At 42.1% G+C, this 23,579-nt stretch overlaps 1 protein-coding gene across 1 annotated transcript in view; it reads left to right on the top strand.

The window, feature by feature from the left end:
* OTOF (otoferlin) overlaps positions 1–23,579 on the top strand; it is a 784,068-nt gene that overhangs the window by 475,210 nt on the left and 285,279 nt on the right. The window contains exons 5-10 of the mRNA XM_086928061.1: positions 8,617–8,743; positions 12,616–12,670; positions 13,812–13,943; positions 15,165–15,227; positions 16,622–16,706; positions 22,890–23,049. Coding sequence (XP_086784187.1) covers positions 8,617–8,743; positions 12,616–12,670; positions 13,812–13,943; positions 15,165–15,227; positions 16,622–16,706; positions 22,890–23,049 — 622 coding nt within the window. The remainder of the gene's footprint in view (positions 1–8,616; positions 8,744–12,615; positions 12,671–13,811; positions 13,944–15,164; positions 15,228–16,621; positions 16,707–22,889; positions 23,050–23,579) is intronic.

Raw genomic sequence — 23,579 nt, forward strand, 5'->3', positions numbered from 1 at the left:
GAACTAGTCATAGAAGTTTGTACTGGAGAGAAAAATAATTTTACTTGTTTTTATCACTGCACTCTTTGCCCTTACTCTGCTCTCAGCTAGAAGTCCACTGCAGGGTGTTTCACTGGACTTCTGGCACTGAGGCAGACATCTTGGAGGTAGGAAGGTCAGCGTGCTAGGTCTCATGCCACTGACACTACTTAAACAAACGCTGGCACGAGCGCGCCACTGGCGCGCCAAAGGCAAGCCAGTCTGCACCGGTACGCGCTCGTAACGTGCTCAGCGCCAGCCCCCCTGCAAAAAATCTCTCAGGTACGGACAAAATAATACGATACTCTGGTAATGATTTGAAAAAGCTCACTCTAATCACCACAAATCATAACTACTGCAGTTTTCTTCTTGACGTTGCACTACCTCGGGTCCATTCGAATTGTCCTGGGTGCAACACCAAGATACCAGAGTTTGTCGTCCAGCCTATAATAGACACAAAACTCAAGCAACCCTCAGCTAGAAAGGACGCCTCCCCCTCGCATGGAAATTTGCACTTTTCAACGCCAGCTCTTTAGTTAAACACAGCTTAGAAATTGCCTCCCTCATTGGTGATGATAAACTACACGCAGCATTTATTACAGAGTCATGGATGGATCTGGCACCCGGACCTGATCTCGTAAAGACCACACCCCCTACTACTTCTGTTACACACTTAACAGACAACAGAGATGTGGGATGGGTTTAGCGGTCATCTACCACAAATCCGTTATGGCTTCCTTTAATCCTTTAGCCATCGAGGAATGTGAAGCGCTTGGATTTTGTCTCAATCTCTCACATCACTACACCTTCAGAGGCACTCTCATATATAGAGCACCGGGCCCAAGAGGGCGCTTTCTATTACAAGTAGGCAGTATACTAGAATGGGGGATCAGTACTAACTCCTATACCATTCTAGGTGATTTTAATTATCACCTTGAATCGCCCTCTGACCCAGACACCTTCGATATGCTTGACTTGATGAAAGGTGGAAACCTAGAGCAAAAGGTGATTGGTACAACCCATCAAGGCGGCCACACTTTAGTCGGCATTTTCTCTAACAATCTGCAGCTCTCCTTCACGAGGGTCCTGCCTTTAGTTTGGTCAGACCACTCAGCAGTATTATTTGAGCTCACCGTGCCGGACCGCACAGTGCTAAAATTAACCTCAAAATACTCTGAGAAGAGGGCCGGTAACAAGATAAAAGCAGAGGATTTGCACCATTGGTTAACCGCTACTACCACCTCAACACCCAGTAATTTGGATGAAACAACAAGATCATACACCAAATGGTTAGAAGCTTCAGGAGACAAGTTAGCACACACAAAACGCCTTAGCCACACTACACAGCAGCCCTCCTCACCATGGTATTTGAAGGAGCTGAGGGACCAAAAGTTGGCCTGCAAATACCTGGAAAGAAATTGGAGGAAGGGATACAAGGAAAAGGATCAAAAGGAATATAAAGCCGGTCTGGCACTCTATAAACAACTACTTAAAAACACAAAACAAGACTTTTTTAGTAATAAAATTAAATCAGCCAAAAACTATCCTAAAGAGCTTTTCAAAATAGTAAACTCCTTAGCCCATCCCCCGCACCGCCCATTGCAGCTAGTCAAGAGCTCTGTAACAAAATTGCTGAATTTTTCTTTGATAAAGTTAATAGCATTTTCTCAATATTCTCAGACTTGGCCCCCAAAACTAACACCGGTCCGGCATATGATCAGTTGAAATCAAATCTGGATGCTCCGGTTTTTACCAGATTTGCCCTCTCCTAGTTCAGTGTTAAAATTGGCTGCTGAGCGGGTCTCACAGCAACTGATTTATATCATTAACAATATGTATCTAGAAGGATACTTTCCTAAAGATTGGAAACATGCATCCATTCTGCCTCTTCTGAAAAAACCCAACCTAGACGCTAGTGAACCCAACAATTTTAGACCAATATCTAGGCTACCTCTCCCTGCAAAAATTATAGAAAGTAATCTGAATACCCAACTCAATACATTTCTGTAGGATTCCCAAGCCCTTGATCCTACTCAGTATGGGTTTAGAGAGGGCCACAGTACAGAAACGGTGTTCCTGAAGTCCTCAGAAGAAATCAGGACCATTCTGGACCAAGAGGGAAAGGCCGTACTGATCATCTTAGACCTATCTGCGGCTTTCGACGCGGTCCATCACGTTTTGCTGATGGACCGATTGGATGAGAAAGGGCAATGCGTGGAATCTTCTTAAATAATTTCTCTCTGACAGAATTCAAACAGTGGCCCTGGATGAATTTGAAGCCAAATATTTCTCTTTAACCTGTGGGGTGCTGCAGGGTTCATCGCTGAGCCCAACATTATTCAATGTCGACGTGTCATCACTAGCACCCTTAATTCAGACCTTTGGGTTCACATTAACGTCCTACGCTGATGATACACAAATTGTGGTGACATTGCTACCAGGGAACATACACAATACTGTGTCAAGGCTGCAGGACTGCATGAAAGCAGTGGGGGATTGGATGGCCCAAAATTGTTTGAAACTTAACTGCGGCAAAACAGAGGTATGGTTGTTTGGAAACAACCCTACATTCTGGACCCCGAAGTGTTGGCCGGAGGAGATGGGACTTCTACCTAGGCCAATCTAGAAGGTGAAGAACTTAGGAGTCTTGATTGATGATAAACTAAATTTTGGGGATCAGGTTAATCATGTTGCCTCTTCCACATCGTGCATCCTCAAATCCTGCAAAAAGATAATGCCTCTTTTGCCGATAAACGCACAACAAACTGTAGTCACTGCACTTATAATGTCCAGATTAGACTACTGCAATAGTCTGTATCTCACGATCCATAAAGGGTTGATGTATAAACTACAGATTTTGCAGAACGCTGCAGCCAGACTCCTAACTGCCACACCAAAGTACGAGTCTATCTCAGCCAAAATGAAAAAACTTCATTGTTTAACTGTCAGGAAACTGACTCAATTTAAGTCTCTTTGTCTGATATTCAAAGCCCTTCGTGGAATCGGACCAGAATTCCTAAAACACAATTTCCACTGGTATCTACCAAAGTGAACACTGCAGTCATCCGACACAAAACTCGTAAATGTCTCGCTGGTGAAAAAAGCCAACTGGGGCGGCAGAAGTTTTACTGTCAATGCAGCTAAATCATGGAATGCTCTACCACTAGCCCTTAGAAATATGACCAATCTTTTGCCATTTAGGAAAGCACTAGAAACATGGCTGTTTGCTAACTGACCCGGTGTACTTTTCCTCTCCCCTCCCAGCCCTCAGCAGGTCTTCACAAAACGTTAGGACACCCTCTGGTAACAGTTCGCGCTCTACAAGCACACTTAACATTAACATATGCTTCCAGTACAGATCCTATGATTGACAGCGCACACTCATCTCTTAGAGGCGCTGTGTAGGACAAGACAGCCTTTAAAAGCACCAGCCCAGGGAAAGATAGCAGCGGCGAGACAATCTTAATTGATATGTCTCTGTGATGTGTTTCTTCTTTTGAGCAGTGGAGCTCAGTAAATTTCGTTACAACTCTGTGCTGAATGAAAAAGTGTTTCTTCCGGGCCAATATTTTAACCAGTTGGCCAAGAGCTGCTCAGGAAAGAGGAAAAATAATGATACTACCGTAAAATCATGTTAGTTGCAGAACTCAATGAAACACACAAGATTTATAAAGTGCAGCTACCCCCTGTGAGGGTATCTAGGCGGGGAGAACCAACCTGCTTAGGAGCATCTGTTGAATAGCCAGGTCTGGAGTCCCCTTCTGAACTCCTGAATCGAGGGTGAAGTCTGGCGATGGAGGGGGAGACTGTTCCATGACAGGACTTTGCAGTAAGGTTAGTAGAAGGAGCATCCTCCACTGTTGCTTAAGCAGATGTGGGGGGTGTGAGCGAGGGAGAGGGCTGTGGATCGCAGGAGTCTGGTTGGTTGGTGGAAGCTCAGGTGGTGGTTGATGTATGCTGGTCCTTGGTTGTACATGTCTTTGTAGGCGTGAGTCAGAATCTAGAATTGGCATCTCTTGTGGACGGAGAGCCAGTGCAGCTTCTTCAGGGAGGGGTGATGTGGGTCCTTCTCCCCACATCTCCTCTGCCATGGCCAAATGCTATAATTTAGTTACAATTGTGTCTACCTGTAAATTTATAACATTTATGGGCACAGTTTCTCCAATATTTTTAGCATTAGGTTGGTGCTAAGAACAGTCTTATGGAACAGGTTTTCAGACTTGTTTATATTTTTAAGGCGATTAGTAAATAATACCGCTATTTATGAGTTTTACAGTTTTTACCATCTATATTATGACCTTGATGTGACTAATCCTGTTTAAGTCTGGTTTCATAAGGAAGTATGAGGACATATTGTTAACAATTCCTTAAAATGTACATAGTGCTGGCTTTGGTTCAACCTAGAGGAGTACTAGTCTTTCATCTGAAACTATTGGTTATTGGTGTATAATTTCGCCTTCCAGGAAGTGCTTCCATTGCAATGCATAAGGGACTATTTCCCATCTGAAATGGACACTCAATCACCACAATGTTTATCATCACACTCAGGGGCATATTTACAAGGACGGCGTTAAAATTATCGCCACTTTAGCGGCAGTTTCCTGCCGCTAAAGCAGCTATATTGGACATGATAATAGGCTCTTGAGAATTTCAGAGAATTCCAATAGAAGCCATGTTCTGGTGTAAACCTGGGCTTCTATTGTAATTCTCCGGAATTCTCAAGAGCCTATTATCAAGCCCATTATCGCAGCTTTAGCAGTAGTTTCCTGCGTTAAAGCGGCGATCATTTTAACCCAGTCCTTCTAAATATGCCCCTCCATTCTTTAACTTCGATATTCATTCTATAAAGAATACTTTATCCCAGCACTGGCAGAGCCAGTAGTGTCGGCTTTAATGTGCCAAAGAGCATTTGTGCATGCAACGTATATAAACAGCCTTTGTGAATGCCTATGTTTATGTGTTTGCACAATAAAGCTAGACCAACTGATCAGACATATTTGCTTTGCCACTGCTGATAATTTTTTTAGGAGCATCTGGCTTAGAACAGACCTAGAAGGGCAATGATTCTATGTTGTGTTTTAAACTGCATCAGTATCTGCTGTATAGAGATATTTAGTATTGTTAGACCTGGCATCATTGGCGTGAGTCTCCCTTCCATTTTTACTGATTGCCTCCTCTGTTTTTATATGTTTTTGCTGGTTATATGCTTTGGGCACTGTGCCACGGGGTATAGAGACAAAATATCGACTCCAAAATATCGACTGGACATAATATCGAGTTTTAAATATAGACTGGACAAAATATCGACTGGACATAATATCGACTACAAAAATATCGTTTTTCAGGTAAGTGAAGTAATATCGACTGTATAAAATATAGATAGCAAAAATATCGATTTTTTAATAATATATAATATTTTATAGTGTATTTTTATGTAATAATATGTGTGAATAGTGTGTATTAATGTTATAAAATATTTTATTACATGAATTTTGTTTTGATAATAATTGCGTAATGTAATTCTGTAGCGGGTTGTGGGTTTATAGGGGAATAGGGTGGGAAGTAATTTAATAATAATTAATTAATTAATATATGTTTGTTAATATTTTTAATTAATAATTAATTGGTAATTAATTCATATTAATTAGTTAATTAATTAATATAATTCTGAATATATTTTGTATTAGTAAATAATTGTTAATTAATCAATTGTAATTAGTTAATTACATTAATTAGAGTACATTTTTTATATATATAATTTTGTGTTATTTTTAAGTAATTAATTTTGAAAAAATAATATTAATTATTAAAATAATTACACCTAATGTTCTAATATATTTACTTTATTGTTATTGTTAATTAATAATTAATTGGTAATTAAATAATACTGATAAATTTTGGGTATAGGAGCATTTTTAGGGTTCAGGGTCAGTTTTCAGTTCATGGGTAAAGGGGTATTTTTAGGGTTCAGGGTCAGTTTTCAGTTCATGTGTAAAGGGGTATTTTTAGGGTTCAGGGTCAGTTTTCAGGTCATGGGTAAAGGGGTATTTTTAGGGTTCAGGGTCAGTTTTCAGGTCATGGGTAAAGGGGTATTTTTAGGGTTCAGGGTCAGTTTTCAGGTCATGGGTAAAGGGGTATTTTTAGGGTTCAGGGTCAGTTTTCAGGTCATGGGTAAAGGGGTATTTTTAGGGTTCAGGGTCAGTTTTCAGTTCATGGGTAAAGGGGTATTTTTAGGGTTCAGGGTCAGTTTTCAGTTCATGGGTAAAGGGGTATTTTTAGGGTTCAGGGTCAGTTTTCAGGTCATGGGTAAAGGGGTATTTTTATGGTTCAGGGTCAGTTTTGGGTTTTTGGGTAAAGGGGTATTTTTAGGGTTCAGGGTCAGTTTTGGGTTTTTGGGTAAAGGGGTATTTTTAGGGTTCAGGGTCAACAAATAAGATTTTAAAAAATTATTTTTATTATTTTCATTTATTATTTTATTATTATAATTTAATTTAAGTCGTTTTAAGTATATTTCAGTAATTAAAATTTAATATTAATTTAATTTAACACTGTTTTTAATAAAGTCGATATTTTTTACATCTATATTTTTGTTAACGATATTTTGTACTCGATATTTTTGTACTTACCTGTTTGTAGATACAAACTCGATATTTTGACTGTCGATATTTTGTCCACGATATTTTGGCAAGTCGATATTTTGTCAGTCGATATTATTTCAGTGATCCGTGCCACGGCTATTCAGTGCCACAGTGCAAGTGCTCCCTATGTTAAATTGATGTACTGATAAATGATTCCATGATTGGGTTATTTGATTTACTTGTCAGACCCTAGTACAGTGCACGGAGTGTGCCCAGGGCTTGTAAATCAAATGCCGCTGGTGGGCTTGCACCACTGGTTGTGCCACTCACAGAAGCAGCGTGTAAAGTTTGTCTCAGGCTTGCCATTGCAAGGCCTGTGTGCAGTCTGTGACTGCCATGTTGACTTGGCAAGTGCACCCTCTTGCCAGTCACTAAACCTTCTCTTTGCTTCATATCAGATACCCCTATGGTAGGTCCAAGGGCAGGGTGCATTGTAAGTATAAGGTAGGACATGCTCTGGTGTGTGTAGCATGTCCTAATAGTGAATTACAGCCATTTTCGTTTTTCACTATAGCAAGGCTACCTGTTCTCCGTTGGCTAGAATGCGAAGTTTGATTATTACATTCTTATAATCCTAACTGACTCCGGGAACATGGTAGAAATTTGAATTTAGTATGCCTGAACTCATAATGAGTAAAGTTGGTTTTGACATTCTTTGTTTGGGAATACCACTTTTAGAAAGTAGGTATTTTCTTGCCTAACTGTCCAGGCCTGCTTCTGCTAGGTTGTGTATTCCTTGTCTGGAGTTTGTGAGTGACAGGGCTGCGGGATTCCAGGAGACAGGCTGGGGCAGCCCAGTGGTGAATGGAGAGATCTGAGTCTATATGGGAGGGAGGAATTGCACCTGGGACCTGAATAGGGCTGGGCCTTCCCTCTACAATGCTGGCTCCACCTCCTGTGGTGTGTCTGATGTCTCTGCCCTGCACTGTGAAAGAAGGGAAGGAATCTTATCAACAAAGTGCTCCAGGGCTGTGCCTTCCCTCCACTGTGCTGGCTTCACCTCCTGTGGGGCGTCTGATGTTTCTGTCCTGCACTGTGAAAGGGAGGAAGGAGTCCTGTAAACAAAGTGCTCAGGAACTGGTTTGGACTAGGCAGAGGCCTCTCTGCCTTCAGAGAAACAATGGATTTTGAGGTATAAATATTGGGACCCAGTCCCAAGAATTTGAGATCACTTCTGGAAACAAGGAACATTTTGCCAAGGAGTAGAACCAAGGAAGCTGCAGGAGTTTGACTGCCCCTCTGCCAGTGTGCTGTTTGCTGGGTTGGCCTGCAGTGGTTGCTTCATTGCCAAGGGAAAGGAGAAGGAACTTTTTAAGGACTTTCATCATCTACAGAAAATTCACCAAGGGCTTGAACTTGTGCTTGCCTCCTGCTGAAGTCTTAGGGACAAAAGACTTCACCTCCAGCAGTTGGTTTGGTTGCCTTTGAGAAAGTGGTAAGAATTCTGCCAGGTACAAGTGAGCTGGAATCGATTGTGTTTACTGTATAACTGGCCTTGACTATGTTGATAAAGTCTGCAGAAGCAAGAAAGTAAATGTATTACCGGCTTATGGAGTCTGAACTGCCTCACAGGGCTGGGACCCAGATGCAAAAGTGTGGGGAAGCTGGCACGTCCAAAGAGGTGCTCTGTCTCATCTCTTGATTAACTATGCTCTTCAAATTTACCATACACACATGAGCACCGGATCCACATTTACTCTTTTGTAAACATTGTATCCAGGATTTTATGGTATACTGTGTGGTGTAATTTAAAGAGATATTGACTACAGTGGCATGACCACTTTTTCCCATTAATTCACATCTGAAAATTCTAACAGCTAGCAAGATGCAGTAGGCCCAAGGATACGTCTTGAAAATTAATTTTAATTGAGCTGCTAGCAAAGTCTTTAAATAATGAGAGCAAATTGTGATCGAGGGGATTTCACTTCTCTGAGTAATGCTCATTGTGGTGTTGTTGCAGATGAACCCGCTGTGCTGGAAACGGAAGACCTTGACCGGAAGGCCATGCGCCTGGGCGGTGGCCTGGACCCAGACACCATCTCCCTGGCATCAGTCACAGCAGTTACCACCAATGTCTCCAACAAACGGTGAGCTCTTCCCTGCTGACTACTCTCTAGGTCTTCTTCAAAGGGATGTGTTTGCTGTACCAAGTATACGGGTTGAGTTTATGTATACAATCATGTACTGGTCGTGCTCATGTGGTTTACGTCTTGTACAGCATCTTGGTGCAGACCCAGAAGGCATATTAAACATGATTTGCACTTTGGTTGCCGTGGGGTGTAATACGGTTCCTACTAATCACTTAAGACTGTGCGTTTGGACCACATATGTGTCAAAATATGGGAACTTTGTCCAATCATATCATCAGAATATGTTGCCTCATTTCCTGGCTAGCTCACAGTGCACCACCCGGACCCCCAAACCTGATAGGGTACCTGATGGTGCCTGCAAACGTTGAAGATGATTACTCTGACTCCCCCAAGGAACTCGTGGAACCCAATCTACTCTTTCATGATTATCTTAGGCATGTCCAAAGGGAGACACAAGAAATACACAAAGTGGCATTTCAATCTGTTATTGTAGCAATTGGATAATTGTAGTAAAATACATGAGCTGCAATTATTAGTAGAAGGAAACAAAGCATTGTTACCAGCATTACAAGAATGGTAAAAAAGATGGGTAATCAAACCATTATAACATTGCAGTGACTATATGAAAATATATCATAGTAAAAACCCTACCTGCACTGACTCTACTCTAGAGAGCGTAATAAGAAGTGTATTCAGCCAGATCTCTTGCAGCAGCCTAACTCCCCATGTATTTGTATGTGTGATGTAGCCAGAATCCAGTGTGATGTAGAACAGGCTTTTTCAGGATAGTGATGGAAGTCAGCAGAGCTGGAGATCAGGTGCGGGCGAACGTCCGGGATAATCGATGGAAGTGCTCCTCTAACGAGCTGAAGCTCAGAAGTAGTTTATAAAATAAAATAGGCTTGATTCGCACTGAGTCTGAGGTCATGTGCTAAGTCATTGTTTGCATTGCCAATTTAGAGCTGTCTCCAAACAGACAACAAGGGCAGCGTGCTTGAACATAATGTACAGTGTACAGTGTCATGATAAAATACTTACAAAGAAATGTGCACTGCAAGCAAACACTTTCTGAATATCCTATCCTGTACGTGCAAAGTATGTTGAAAGTCACCATCTACAAAGATGTCAAGTTTAAACGTGAACTTGTAAAAATAGAAGCTTTTGTGCACTGCCCTGTTGAAACCCTCAACAGGGAGAAGACCAAGACATTATCTATTGTGCTGCATTATTGTTCTGAAGTATATCTTATTATTATTATTGCTATTTGACACTTATGTAGAGCATCATTCATCCCTGGCATGGCACCACAGTCTATTCAGGGGTTGAGCTTCCAACAGCTCACATTGCATCGCAGAGCGCAGTTGGAGTAGGTTTGTGGAGGGGGGCAATCAGTATGCTGACAGAATCAGAGCAGATAAGGACTGCCAGGACCATTCATGTGTTTTACATGTCATACCCAGTGGCCTCTTGATTTACTCTTCCCCCAACAATTGTTGCTTTTCTAATATTACCAAAGTCCAGAGCCTAACCTGCAAACATCTGAAGAGATCAAAATACCCAACCTGTCATTAGTACTTTATGTTCAAAAAATGAATCCAATCCAATATGCTAGTAGGGCCTCAAGTGTGACCTCACACTATGTCCATCCTTTTGTGCGAGAGGTATGGTCATGTGCCAACACTGCCCTCACTCTGTCAGAATCACAAAAGTGTCCAGCGATTGGTTTCGCGAATGATTCATGGAGGTGTACTCCCACTGCTGTAAAGGTTCGCTTAAAGGCACTCACATCACATGTTTAGATGTATGTTTACCCTACGATGGAATGGCTGTGTCCAGACGCAGAGCCCTTGCTCACTCCGCCTACACACTGGAGGTTGACTTGAGTGATGAAGCCAATACAACTACTATGTATCCTGTGTAGTGAGGGTGCACTTTTGTACTTTGGCCAGTGCAAGATAGCAGCGATCAAGAGAGGATTGGCTGAATCACGTAATGTTGCAGCTAAACTAGAAATAATAGAACTCTGCCCCTAGTGGCTGTTCTGGAAAAGTGCAGTCTCAACCACATATAAATTGACATGAATTACACTATTCTCAAATTGGCTATAAAACTACATGATTTAAAGTATTTTTACTCTACTGTCCTTACTGCACAGACTCTTTTCTATTTCCTGTAGTCAGTGATGGAGAAGCGTCATTTACAAACATGCAGCTGCCCATGAGTTTTGATGTAATCTCAGCTACAAAGAATTGGAGACAGGGATTTGGGCCAAACTCCTGTGTCTCTTCGAGGCAGGCGTAACATGGCGAAATGTTTTATTTAATTTAGTTTTTCTAGCTTTACAATTTGTGTGACATTGTGCAGTACACGTACAAAGGGGGAAGACATTTAAAGCATAGTTTGTGTACTACAAAGGACCCCTATCTGTACAAACACTATGCCTCAGACAACACAGATACCCTTACAGTGCAGAGCAAGGGTGTCTGCATTGGCGCACAGCTCCCTAAAGAGCGCCAGCGCAGGGTCAGACGAGAAAAGCGCCACCTCTTAGTGGATATGGTGCTGCTCTGCTCTCTCCCATTCATACAACGCAGTGCATCAACTTTACTTGCTGCCCTGAGTTACATGACTTCTGTGTAGATCTGTGCCTTAGAGTGGGCTTACGGTCCACCCTTTGCTTATGATTCAATGGATTTCTTGTGTTCCCTGTTCCATGATCCTGATTCAGTGGATTTCCTTCCTATTCTTGAGATTGTCCTGCCCAAGGAGTTTTTTGGTATCATCATATTTTCATAGTCTGAGTAGTGTCCTTGATTGCCGACACAAGTATCTTCCTTTGCAGTGCACGAGAGGCAATTTACTCTCCCTGCTTCCTTCTTCCTTTCCAGCCCCCCACTTGTTCTTTACAAATTAATACATCAACACCCAACTCCACACTCAGTGCCCTCTTGCCTCCACCACGCTCTGTCTGCTACCCTTATAATAATAATATAGCAGAAATCCTGGAATACTTTCACTTAATATTTATGAAGAACATTCACTGTGATGTGTGCTTACGCATGGGTAGCTTTCCTGGAATAGCTTTCATGAAGATTAAAAAAACAATATGTCAAGATGTCCACCATCCATGTGCATGCAGGTTAATTGACTGAAAATGAATTTTCTCAAGTTTTATGCAAACAGTTTGTGCATGTATGAAATGCATGGTGACCATCTTGACATGGTTTTTATTAAGCTTTATCAAAAACGTATTCCAAGATGGCCACCATGCATGCGCATGGATGTGTACATACACATGGTGGACATCTTGAAATGCTTTTCAGGAAGCTTAAGAAAAAGCATTCCAATATGGCTGCCATGCATTCACATGCACATGGGGGATAAAAGCATTGGCAAATCCAAGATGTCTGTACATCGTGTCACAGGCAAGACTGATTTACTTTGACATTGCTTCTTTATATTACAAGTGCTACGGCAGTACTGGAGATAGCAGCGGTCATTGATCCTTAATGTAATATTAATGTATCAATCCAATGGCCTGAAAATGTCTGTAACACTGTTAACTGCAGACCACACACAGATGTTTGATGTGAGAGCTTAACCAACTGATATATTTTTCTAGCTAAGTAGTTGACTGAATAGTGAATATTTAATCATTTGGTAGAAAATGCATTAAATGGCACACAGTGGAGTAGAGACAATAAAGAAAAATGACTACATAATTGATATTTTTCAGCGAGGCTTGTGAATTGTTCATATGAAGTTGGCGTAATGTGTAGATCTACAGGCTACTCAATGTAGAGTCGCCACTATATGTATATTCTGAAAGACTTTCCTGCTCATTGCTGACTTTTCTCCAACCTGTACAGATCGAAGCCTGATATAAAGATGGAGCCGAGTGCGGGGAGGCCAATGGATTACCAAGTAAGCATGCTTTTTGGTTGAATAGTGTGATTGAGTGTATGATTTTGAGAGACACGTCCCTTGGACGGATAATCTACCCTAACAAGACACACCTGGACACTGATGAGCATGTTATCGATGTCAGCGTGATCATTTCAATGGACAAACTCAGGTCAATCATGTCCTTTCTTGATCTTTAGGAGCAGACATTGTTGACTGATTATGAGTGTGGTGATAATATGCAGGGCTTGTAGGGTCAATGTTCCAGCATATGCAGGGCACAAAACTGTGCTCTGTATCTTCTTCAGGGTTGGGGTGTGATTTAGACTTAGTCGGAGAGGGTACACCACCACAATGGAGTATCATCGCCACGAAAGCTAAGTTCCAACCATCTCATTTTGAGTTGGGTAGAAACTACTCCGTCTCTGCCGCCTGCATAAATCTCCAATGGCCCGACGGAGTAGGGGCCACCAAAGGTTTGACCATGTGTTCAACGGGCCTATTTAGAGTGGGCGAACACATGGCCGGTTTTCACTGTCCCTCACCGCAAGGTAAAACCTGACAATGACAGGCAGTGGAAACTGCACATGACCCCCTCGCCATTGGAGAAACCTCCAATGACGAGGGCGTCATTGTTTTTTAAATTGTATCCTAGTTCGAAAGTTTGACGTCTGTCTCTATCTCTCAAACTTTAAATGCATTTACATGAACCGTCGTGATGGTGGTTCCTGTGGATGCAAGAGATGTCTCCTGGGCTGGCGGATATCTCAAAATTTGGCCAGCCTGTACTCCCACAGGTCGACAGAGTACTTTACTCCTTCGCCCTGACAGAGTAAATATCTGAGTGTCAAACTCTAAATCTGGCCCTAGTCTTGCCTTCTTCTATTTAAATGCTTAAATAGTCTGGCTTCATTTCTTTGCCCATTTTGTTGTTCAAGATAGCACTGCGAGCGCGTACAGAGATGACTGCACTGTGGGGCCAATCCGCAGTGGTACTTTAGATTGACTATGAGCATGGCAAAATGTCCTGCCTTGCAATGGAGGAAACTGAAGTGTGGAGGTTAGGTTGACCCGTGGTATATGCTTTGCATGTATGAAGTTGAGTGCCTTGTATGGAAGTGAGTCTGCTAAAGCTGTTTCTGGTTATCACTGCCCACCCCAGGTTAGCATCACGGTGATTGAGGCGCGGCAGCTGGTGGGGTTGAACATGGACCCAGTTGTGTGCGTTGAAGTCGGGGATGAGAAAAAATACACATCAATGAAGGAGTCAACCAACTGCCCCTACTACAATGAGGTAGGACACTGACACTACTTTGGAATACACTGTACAAGGTACCATAGTTTGTGGCAGGAGTGCTGCTGTTCAGATGTAACAAGGCCTTGCAAATTTACTCTAAGATCCTCACTAATATCACACACATTGTCACTTATTTGATACCGAATGCCACCCGTTTGGTGCCATTGGACTATCTATGACCCCATCTTATGTGGACTGTGATATTCATTTCTCCACTGTAACTCTTATTTATGTCGCCTGGCAACCCTTCACTCACATCACTATGTCAAAGGCCTGCATCTAAAAGTTACATCTTCGTCTCCCGCGCTCTATCAATTTCTCAACTAATGTTGCCGTCCGTGATGCCAAGTGTTGCGTAGCACCTGTTGTGTACCTCATTTTCAATGTTCCGTTGTTGCTGTTAGCGGAGAACCAATCTGCTTAGTATTCCCTTGTGCATTTTGAAAATACTTCACTTCGAGGAGGTTTGGGATAGGACTACACACTTTCCTACATCAACGTCTGCCTCTCTGACTACACCTTGGTTTTGGGTCAAACTGGACCTTACAGTTGAGTTGTGGCACCATCAATGCTAAATTCCCAAATCCTCTGTAATAATTATGTTAGTTCTCATTTTTATCAACATTCAAATGGTGAAGGGCTGAGCTGGCGAGGTTGGAATTTGAACCTTTTGCGTGAGGGTGTTGTGGACGGCAGACGAGTGCTTATGAGCCCAGAGGGACTTCAGACCCATCGCTGAACTGATCCTCTTGTACCTGCAAGAGGAAATCACTGCGACAATCTGCCGAGGCACTGCAGACACAAGACAAATCCCTAATCTTTCAAGGCAGCAAAACAGCTAGAAGTTCAGACAACCAAACTCAAAATTTGAGCGTCACTGGAGCCTACTCCTGCTCTCCTTCCAATCCCAGGACACTCCTTTGAAATGACTATCTTTCAGTTTCAATGCACCTGGTCTTCTGAATAATTTGTGCAACCCCCAGTTACCAAAGTTCTCTTATGCATGGTCTCCAACCTTGGCCTGAAGAAGACATAAGGACTGTGCCTACATTTGGGGCATTATTCAGTGTTGCATTGTAATACACCCTATCACCATCATTCTCTCATACCTCTGGAGTGTGAGCTAGGCACTGCCTAGAAGAAGCACACTTGATGAATAATGCTTAGTAAACCTAATGGACTGGTCATAAAATGTAATACATTTTTTTCTCTCCACAGTACTTTGTCTTCGAGTTCCACGTGCCACCAGATGTGATGTTTGATAAGATAATCAAGCTTTCAGTAAGTATTTGGAGTCCGCATAAAATATACCAAGTCATGTTCCTTATTGCATGGTATATGTGGCATAACTAATAACGCACACTATTTCATACCACTCATCAGGATTCATTGACAAATGTATGTTGATAGGAGTCTGGAGATAGTGAAGACGGAGGTAGGCGGATCATGAGGAAAGACTTGCAGAACCCCCCTAAATGTGGAAGATTAAAGATCAAATTGATGACTTTTCTTTGTTTCAGTCTTTATGCTTCTAGGTGTGATAGGGATAAAGAGTTATGAGAACAAAAAAACACAAGACAATTAAATGACAATGTGATCTAATTTCTTCTGGGATTTAGAGAAGCAAACAGCCACCATCCCCAGAAAGACTGAAATGACCACAAGAACAGCTTAAATTAGTATGGACCATACATGTGTGACCCACAAGCTTCTCACAAACCTCAGCATCCATGACCTCTGCATAAAAATACTACGTAACGTTTTTTCTCCTCCCTCCTACCTTGAACATACTGAAATGTAACTAGTCAATGACATTATTTCAAACAAACAGAAGAGTCTAAAAATCACCATTGTCTTCTTACTGTAAGAAAATGTAGAAGTTGGTATTACTTTTTGACAAAGTGTTGCCACAATCCTTGGAAAATCATATGAAATTAATAAATACAAGTCATGTAATATGATGAGAACTACATCCTCATTTGGAGCAAAGAAGTATGAGTGTGAATTTCTCCCTACTCCCATTTTGGGCTGGCATTCATTTTAGGAAATGACGGTTCCCCCATGGTGCCGTGGTCTGGGCTGTCAATTTACGGCTCAGGTTACACAAGCAGGAGACTAAGGGCTACTTTAAGTTGATGGACTTTGAGATATTTTATGCTCAAAAGCATTATCCCATTGCGACCACAAAGAAGGAACAAAGGGAATTAAAGCCCATACAACATCACAGCATAAGGTCGTTGGCAAGGCTCCAATTCTCACTGGTTTCTTATGGAGAACAGTAGAAGTTGCGTATAACAACGTATATTTTACCTAAAATTGTATCCCGTTTTCTGAAAGACTCAAACAAATCTTTGCAAGTACCATTAGCACGTACACATCTGAAGATAATTAGATTGACTCTAATACTAACATTTGTTAGCACAGAAAACATGCCTGGTACAGGTCAGAAATCCTCTGGAAAAATTTGCTCTAAGAGAAATCTTTGTGAATCAGGACACAGTTATTTTCCATTCTTTGCCCTCATGTTTTCTATGCATGTTAGATCTTGCCCTGTTGTACTCCTTCCATCGCCCACAATGTCCTCTGTAGGTCTCTACAAAACAGTATATCCGACACTGCTTCATTATGCGATAGGTCATCCACAGATTATCTGACACGTCTCCTTTATCCGACAGGTCATCCATTCGAAAAACCTCTTGCGCAGCGGGACACTGGTGGGTTCCTTCAAGCTGGACGTGGGCACGGTTTACACACAACAAGGTAGGTGGTGCACCCCCTTCCTCCCCCATGCAAATAATGCATATTCATAGGTCTATTACTGTCATGTGTGGTCTTCTGTCCTTCTGGGACCTAAAGCAGGTAGGGCAAGGGAATGATAACAGCCCCCACCAGCCCACTGCATGCTCAGTGAAATTAAAAAAAGACTGCATTTCCCAGCTACATGGAAAAAGAATGCAAAGTTACAAAGTGCTACATTTGAGCATGGGTCTGGAGAAAGAGGCCACTGTGAGCCCTCATATTTAGAAATATAATCATTCACCCAATGACAGGTACATATTATTTTTTTAATTAAAGGACATTACATTGAAGTCATAAATATGTGCAGATGCTAAATATTATTGTGCATTTCAAGCATGCACCGTGTTTATGTTTTGTATTCTCCAAAGATAATTTGCATTGTTCGCACGTCAGGTATTTAGGAAAATAGATTTAAGAAATGCGACCCAGCAGCACCCGTGAAGGCAGCAGAACTCAATCACTGAAATGGGAATAGTAAAAAGCATTCACCGCCACAAGTTCTGAGCAGCAGAAAAATAAGCTGTTGGCATTTTAATGCATCCAAATTTATTTAAAACAATCTCCTTAATATGTTAAAATATGGAAGAACATAAAATCGACATATGCAAGCGGAAGTGTGAATAATTTAGAACTCAGCAAGAACAGGGTGTGATCGGTTGTGGCACAATACCCACATTTTATATTTTTCGAAACACGGATGGAAAGGCATCTGACAACAGCTTCTGCGAAATCAAAATTTGAAAAACTCAGTTTATCATCAGATCCAGTCAAGGGCTGAAAAAATATTTTTTCAAGATGTCAATAGGAAGAATAAGGTAGACTCAGGGAAGAGCTGTGTTTTGAACACCGAATTGGAAGATATTTTTATGAATATTTGATGAGTAAGGGGCATATGTATCAAAAACCGCTATTGCGATTCTCCAATAGCGATTTTTAGAGAATCGCTATTTGAGAATCACAAAACGGGATGTGCGGCCACATGCATCAAGGTATTTAGGAATCGCAAACGGTGTGAATCGGTAAAATCGGCCGTTTGCGATTCCTAAATATCTTTTTAGTATGCATCAATAATTTTTGGAAAAATCGCTATTTTTAGCGATTTCCAAAAATGCGATTGCTTCTAAGGAATCGCAAATTTGCGATTCCTTAAAAGCAATGCATGATTGTTTTTAAAATTGCGAATTCGCAATTAGGGGGGGCAAATTACCACGAGGGTGAACCGCGTGGTAATTTGCGAAAAAGATTTGAAATGCTCAAATTAGCATTTTAAACACTGTCATGTTACAGACACGTATGTCCTTAGGACATGTGTGTGTGAAACATCCACTTTAAAATACATTTCAGGTGTACAGGTGGGGGGTCCTTTAGACCCCCCCTGCACCCATGGAATGCATTAACATTTTGCGAATTCGCAATTCCCATTGATTCCTATGGGCCTTTTGGCCCATAGGAATCAATGGGAATTGCGAAATCGCAAATTGGAATTTGCATAATATTTGCGATTCGGTAAAAATTGCGATTTTTACCGAATCGCAAATTTTATGCAATTTCTGTCATGCATCCCGTTTTGCGATTCCTTATTTGCGATTCCCTAAAAATCGCAAATAAGGAATCGCAAAAACGGACTTTGATGCATGTGGCCGTTGATTTCTTATGCCAAATTAGCACAACTTAGGTGCTTTCTTCATCGCATTGAAGGAATCGCAATTTGCGATTCCTTAAATGTAATCGCAAAATAGAGAATCGCAATTTTGCGATTCTCTAATTTGCAATGCCCTTTTGGGATGATACTTGCAGGACCAATTAAGCAGGCGATCCATGGTTAAAATGTATATATCGGTGGAAAATAGCCACTGACAATTTAAACCCACATTGTATTCAAAGTACAAACATATTTCGTGTGATCTCTCACCTTCACAAATAGAAAACGGACTCTTTAAAAATCAGTTTTAGCTGAAAGCAAAATTTTGGTGTTGATGGCTTGTCCTGGGTATCAAAAACAATTGTCAAAGCCAATAGGTCTTGCCTATGGTAGAGCTTTTGACTTTGACAATGTCTTTTAGCCACGCTGTACAGCAGATGGGCTGTAAAGTTAAAGTTAAGGGTGTGGCTTAAATTACAGTGGCATAGAGGAGACTGGTGTAGAGGAGAGTGGAACAGAGTGGAGTAGAGTGGAGTGGTGCAGAGTGTCGTGGAGTGGAGTAGAGCAGCATAAAGTAGAGTAGACTGACACAGAGTCGAGTAGTGTGGAGTGGCATACATTTGAGTGGCATAGAGTAAAATGGTGCAGAGGGAGAAGAGTGGTGTAGAGTAGAATGGCATAGAGTAGAGTGGAGTGCTGTAGAGTAGAGTAGCATAGAGTTCAAAGGACTGACGTAGAGTACACTGTCATAGAGCGGAATGGCGTAGAGTGCCATAGAATGGCATTGGGTGGAGTGGAGTAGCTTAGAGTGGCATAGACTAGCACAGAGTAGAGTGGCTTAGATCAGATTGGTATATAGTGGAGTGGCATGGAGTTGCCTAGAGTAGAGTGGGGTGGGGGGTGGTGTGGAGGAGAGTGGCATGGAGTAGAGTGGTGGAGAGTAGAGCAGAGTGGAGTGGCACAGATTAGAGTGCCATGAAGTGGCATAGAATTGAGGAGAGTTGAGTAGAGTGGCATGGAGTAGAGTGGAGTGGAGTTGCATAGAGTAGAGTGGCACAGAGTGGAGTATAGAAGCATAGAGTAAAATGCTTAGAACAGAATGGCATTATGGTGGCATAGAGGAAGGTAGCATACAGTGGAGTGGCGTAGAGTGCCGTACAGTGGCATTGTGTAGAGTGGTGTGGTGTAGAGTAGAATGGTGTGGCGTTGAGTAGAATGGTGTAGAGTAGAGCGGTGCAGAATAGCATGATGTGGAGTGACATAGATTGGAGTGGCATAGAGTGGAGTGTGTTAGACTAAAGTGGAGTGTTGTAGAGTGAAGTGGAGTAGTGTACAGTGATATGGAGTGGTGTAAAGTAGATTGGAGAGGTATAGAGAAGACAGGAGTGGCATAGAGTACAGCAGCGTAGAGCAGAGTGGCATAGAGTAGCGTGGAGTGACGAAGAATAAAGTGGCATAGAGTGGAGTGGTGTAGAGTAGCATAGAGTGCAGCAGCATAGAGAAGTGTAGCGAAGAGTAATACAGTTGTGGGTGTAAGTAACTAAAGCGTAAATAAAGACGGCAGATAGGGAGAAAACAACATAAATAGGAAGTCATATGCCTGTGTTAAAAGTAGGAAAGCATATTGCACCTCCAGGAATAGTACTGAAACAACTAGGGTGTTGCAATAAGACAAGGAAGAACAGATGTAATTGATACATGCTCCAATGATGAACTAACACAAGAAAGGAAGGGAAACCTACAGTAGCTAAGCTATTGATTGAGGAGAGTGACAATGTAAACAACAAATGGCATGCTGTGAGCTGTTTGTAAGTCCACTGAATAGTAACCAGTACTTCTCGCAGCACAGCGCTTACTCTGGGAGACCTGACAAATATTAAGTCCATAGGTCATGGATCTCAAAAATGCTAAGTTGTTGGTTTTGTCAATGCTGCCTTACAATCATGTGTGTGATCCTGAGCAGGATAGGTAGAGGTAGAAGAAGCGACTTGGAGAGAGAGGGAGTGAGGGAGTGAGGTAAAGTTCAAGGGGAAAGCAGCACAAGGGGGAGAGCAAGAAAACACATTCACTCCCATGGAGTGCTTACAGAAAAAGAAGAAAGTAGTTCTCCTGAATGAAAACAAAGTCAGAAGTGGAACTATGCAAGCTAACCAGTCAGAACCCTGTGAGACCAATATGCTCCTGGACATGATATTTACATAAATAGGTGGGAAAGGCATCAAATCAGGACAGGGAAGGGAGATAGATAACAAAGCCATCGAATCATATGCATGGTGCTGACACAAAGTCCACTATATCCATATTGGAAACTATAGATCTGGCTAACAGCTTTCTGTAGCAGAGACCTAATGAGCGGCTCCACTCTGAACATAGAGTTTGACAGGGCTCATCATGATTGACTTGGCCCCATAGGACTTTCAGATGGTCTTCAACCTACACAAGACACCTATTGCAACCCATGGGCAGTATAACCTTAGGGTGAATGCCCGAGATTTGAAGAGAGATTCTGATCACATTCCTATTGCTCCCTGCAGTACAATTTCTCAAATGCAACTTGTGATGGTGCAGCACTCACCCTTTTAAGGAAGCTTCCGCTGTCTGAAAAACCTTGCACCAGTGATTTCTGCTGCAGTGTTTAAGGCTCTTTGAGAATGCAAAGAGTTCTTGGTATTTAGAGCTATGGAATATGCCTTTTGCAATTTCAGAAGATTCATAATTCCCAAGTATTTCAGTTGCTCACCCGATTTTACCTCTATGGGCATTCACTTTGAAACATAAAGGTGAATTTAGGAACACTGCTGAAAGTTGTGATTAAAAAGGCATTTTTTAATTTGCTAGGCGGATAAAAAAAATGAAGTTATTTTAATAAGAAATTGATACACATTCAAAATGTCAAATATTGGCTCATGAAGAAAACAAAAGTCTTTGGGCCCGATTCACAGAACTAATTTAAGACAACATCCTAAACTTACTACTTTTGGTATTCACAGAAGTTAGGATTGTGTCTTAAGTTTGTCTTAAGACAAACTTAAGACAGACTTAAGTTAGGATTTTGTCTTAAGTCTGTCTTAAGACAAACTTAAGACAAAAACCTAACTTCTGTGAATACCAAAAGTAGTAAGATTAGGATTTTGTTTTAAGTTAGTTCTGTGAATCGGCCCCTTTGCCAATTTAAAATGGGGGACAAAAAAGAGATTACATATAAAGGCCTGTTGTGGAAAAAACAGGCCAGTAATGATTGCTCTGTAGGGTCTCTATCTACCCTCTGAAGGCCAAACTGCCCTATTTGGAGCATCTTCAACTAAAGACTTCCCACCAGTGATACCTCCACTGCCATGAAGTCTTCAAAAGAGGTGGTGGCAACTCCACATAACCAGTAGCGTGGCAGCCATCCAATGAGGAAACACAAGTCTCCCGGCTTGCCTGGACTGAGGCCAAGCCACTCACTGTTCTCAAAGAAGCCAGATAGCCTGGGAAGGGTTCACTGAACATTAGTGGCCTGACCTACTAAGAAATAATACCTCTAAATGCATATAGGAGCCACAGGGCAAAATACTCCTCCTCCTTACAGACTGCAATTGCTAAAAAGAAGCTCTGCTATTTTGTGTCCTGTAGTGATGAAACAAAACACACTTCAGATGTTTCTGAGTCTTGTGGTGTGGTCTCCTACAATGCCGGGGTCAATGCATTGGTTCTATAAAGATCCCATCAGCCGGGCAGAATGCTGGGTAATTGCTGGGTCAGGGTACCAGGATGCCACAAGCCAGAAAAAGTAAATATAATGAACCAAATGACAATGTCTTGAGCTGGAGAGATTCCACACCAACAGTTATTGGTGCCAATAGGATTCCCTCCCTGCTTTATGGTCAGTGGTGCAGGAGTCCTGCAGCAGGTCTCCCAGAGACCCAGCATGACTTTAGATGGAAACGTCTTCTCATCCCCAAGGGCAAAGGGCCTGGGCTCCTCCGTTTCCGGGCACAGCTTTACAGACTTCCATTCTCTTGTGTCCCAGGAGCCAGACACCACAGGGCTCCAAGGTTTGCTACTGAAGATCAGAAAACAGACTGAGTGATCCTGGAAGCAATCAAAGTAACTCCTCAGCTGGTCAAGAAGTGCGGTGCTTCAAAGATGTTCAAAGTGGCAATGCAGTTTATCGTTAAATGTAGGCATAAAGTTTCAACTGGTGGGCCTGTCAGGTCCCTGAAATACCCATGAATACACTTTCGGTATCTGTAGAGCTCACACTATTTACAGCAGGGAGGGAATCTGGGACCATTAGGGAGCTGGCTCTGTCAATGCTGTGACTGTCTGCAGCCTTCTGAATTACACTGTTCCCAAGTGTTAACCACAGAGAGGGTCCACAGGGTATTGTGGCACTGTGTTCTCCCCCTACTGAAATGACATAATACACCAACATAAAATGAACTTTATGTGCCATTCTTGAACTATAGGAGACTCAACCTGTTCACTTGAAGTGTGCAACTCTCTATCTTTTCCCTCAGAGCACCAGTTTTACCACAAATGGGCCATTCTGTCGGACCCCGATGACATCACGGCGGGCCTGAAAGGCTACTTGAAGTGCGACATCGCTGTGGTCGGCAAAGGAGACAACATTAAAACCCCCCACAAAGCCAACGAGACAGACGAGGACGATATAGAAGGGTGAGAGATTGAACTTTAACATCACTTAGGGTGCCTTGAGAACCAACCCAGGTCGCTTTATGAACAGTATACCACCACACATGCAGGCTGCGCGTTGATATTAGAAGTTTACAAGGTAGTTTGATACTAAAAATGTTGGGGTCCCAGATAGATAGAGGGGCTTCACTGTTGATGACACTGCCGACCCAAGGTTCTCCAATTAAATAAGTGATTCCTAGTTGAACCGTTTGAAAACCCTTCCCAAAACACTGAGGGGCATATTATCAAGAAAGGGCTTTACATTATCGCCGCTTTTATCGGCAGGAAACTGTCGATAAAGCGGCGATAATGGGCTTGATAATATGCTCTCTGAATTCCAATCGAAGCCCATGTTATTGCTGATAAAAGAGGCGATAATGTAACGCCCTTTCTTGATAATATGCCCCTGAGTCCTGTTGAGGCATATACTGCCATTAGCACTGCTTCTGTGAAGATTATGATCGACCCTCCCCCCCCTTGTCCAAAGTGGTGCCTTCTCAGCCCAGTGCACT

Source organism: Lissotriton vulgaris, chromosome 6, assembly GCF_964263255.1.
Source record: "Lissotriton vulgaris chromosome 6, aLisVul1.2, whole genome shotgun sequence".
Taxonomy (NCBI): Eukaryota; Metazoa; Chordata; class Amphibia; order Caudata; family Salamandridae; genus Lissotriton; species Lissotriton vulgaris.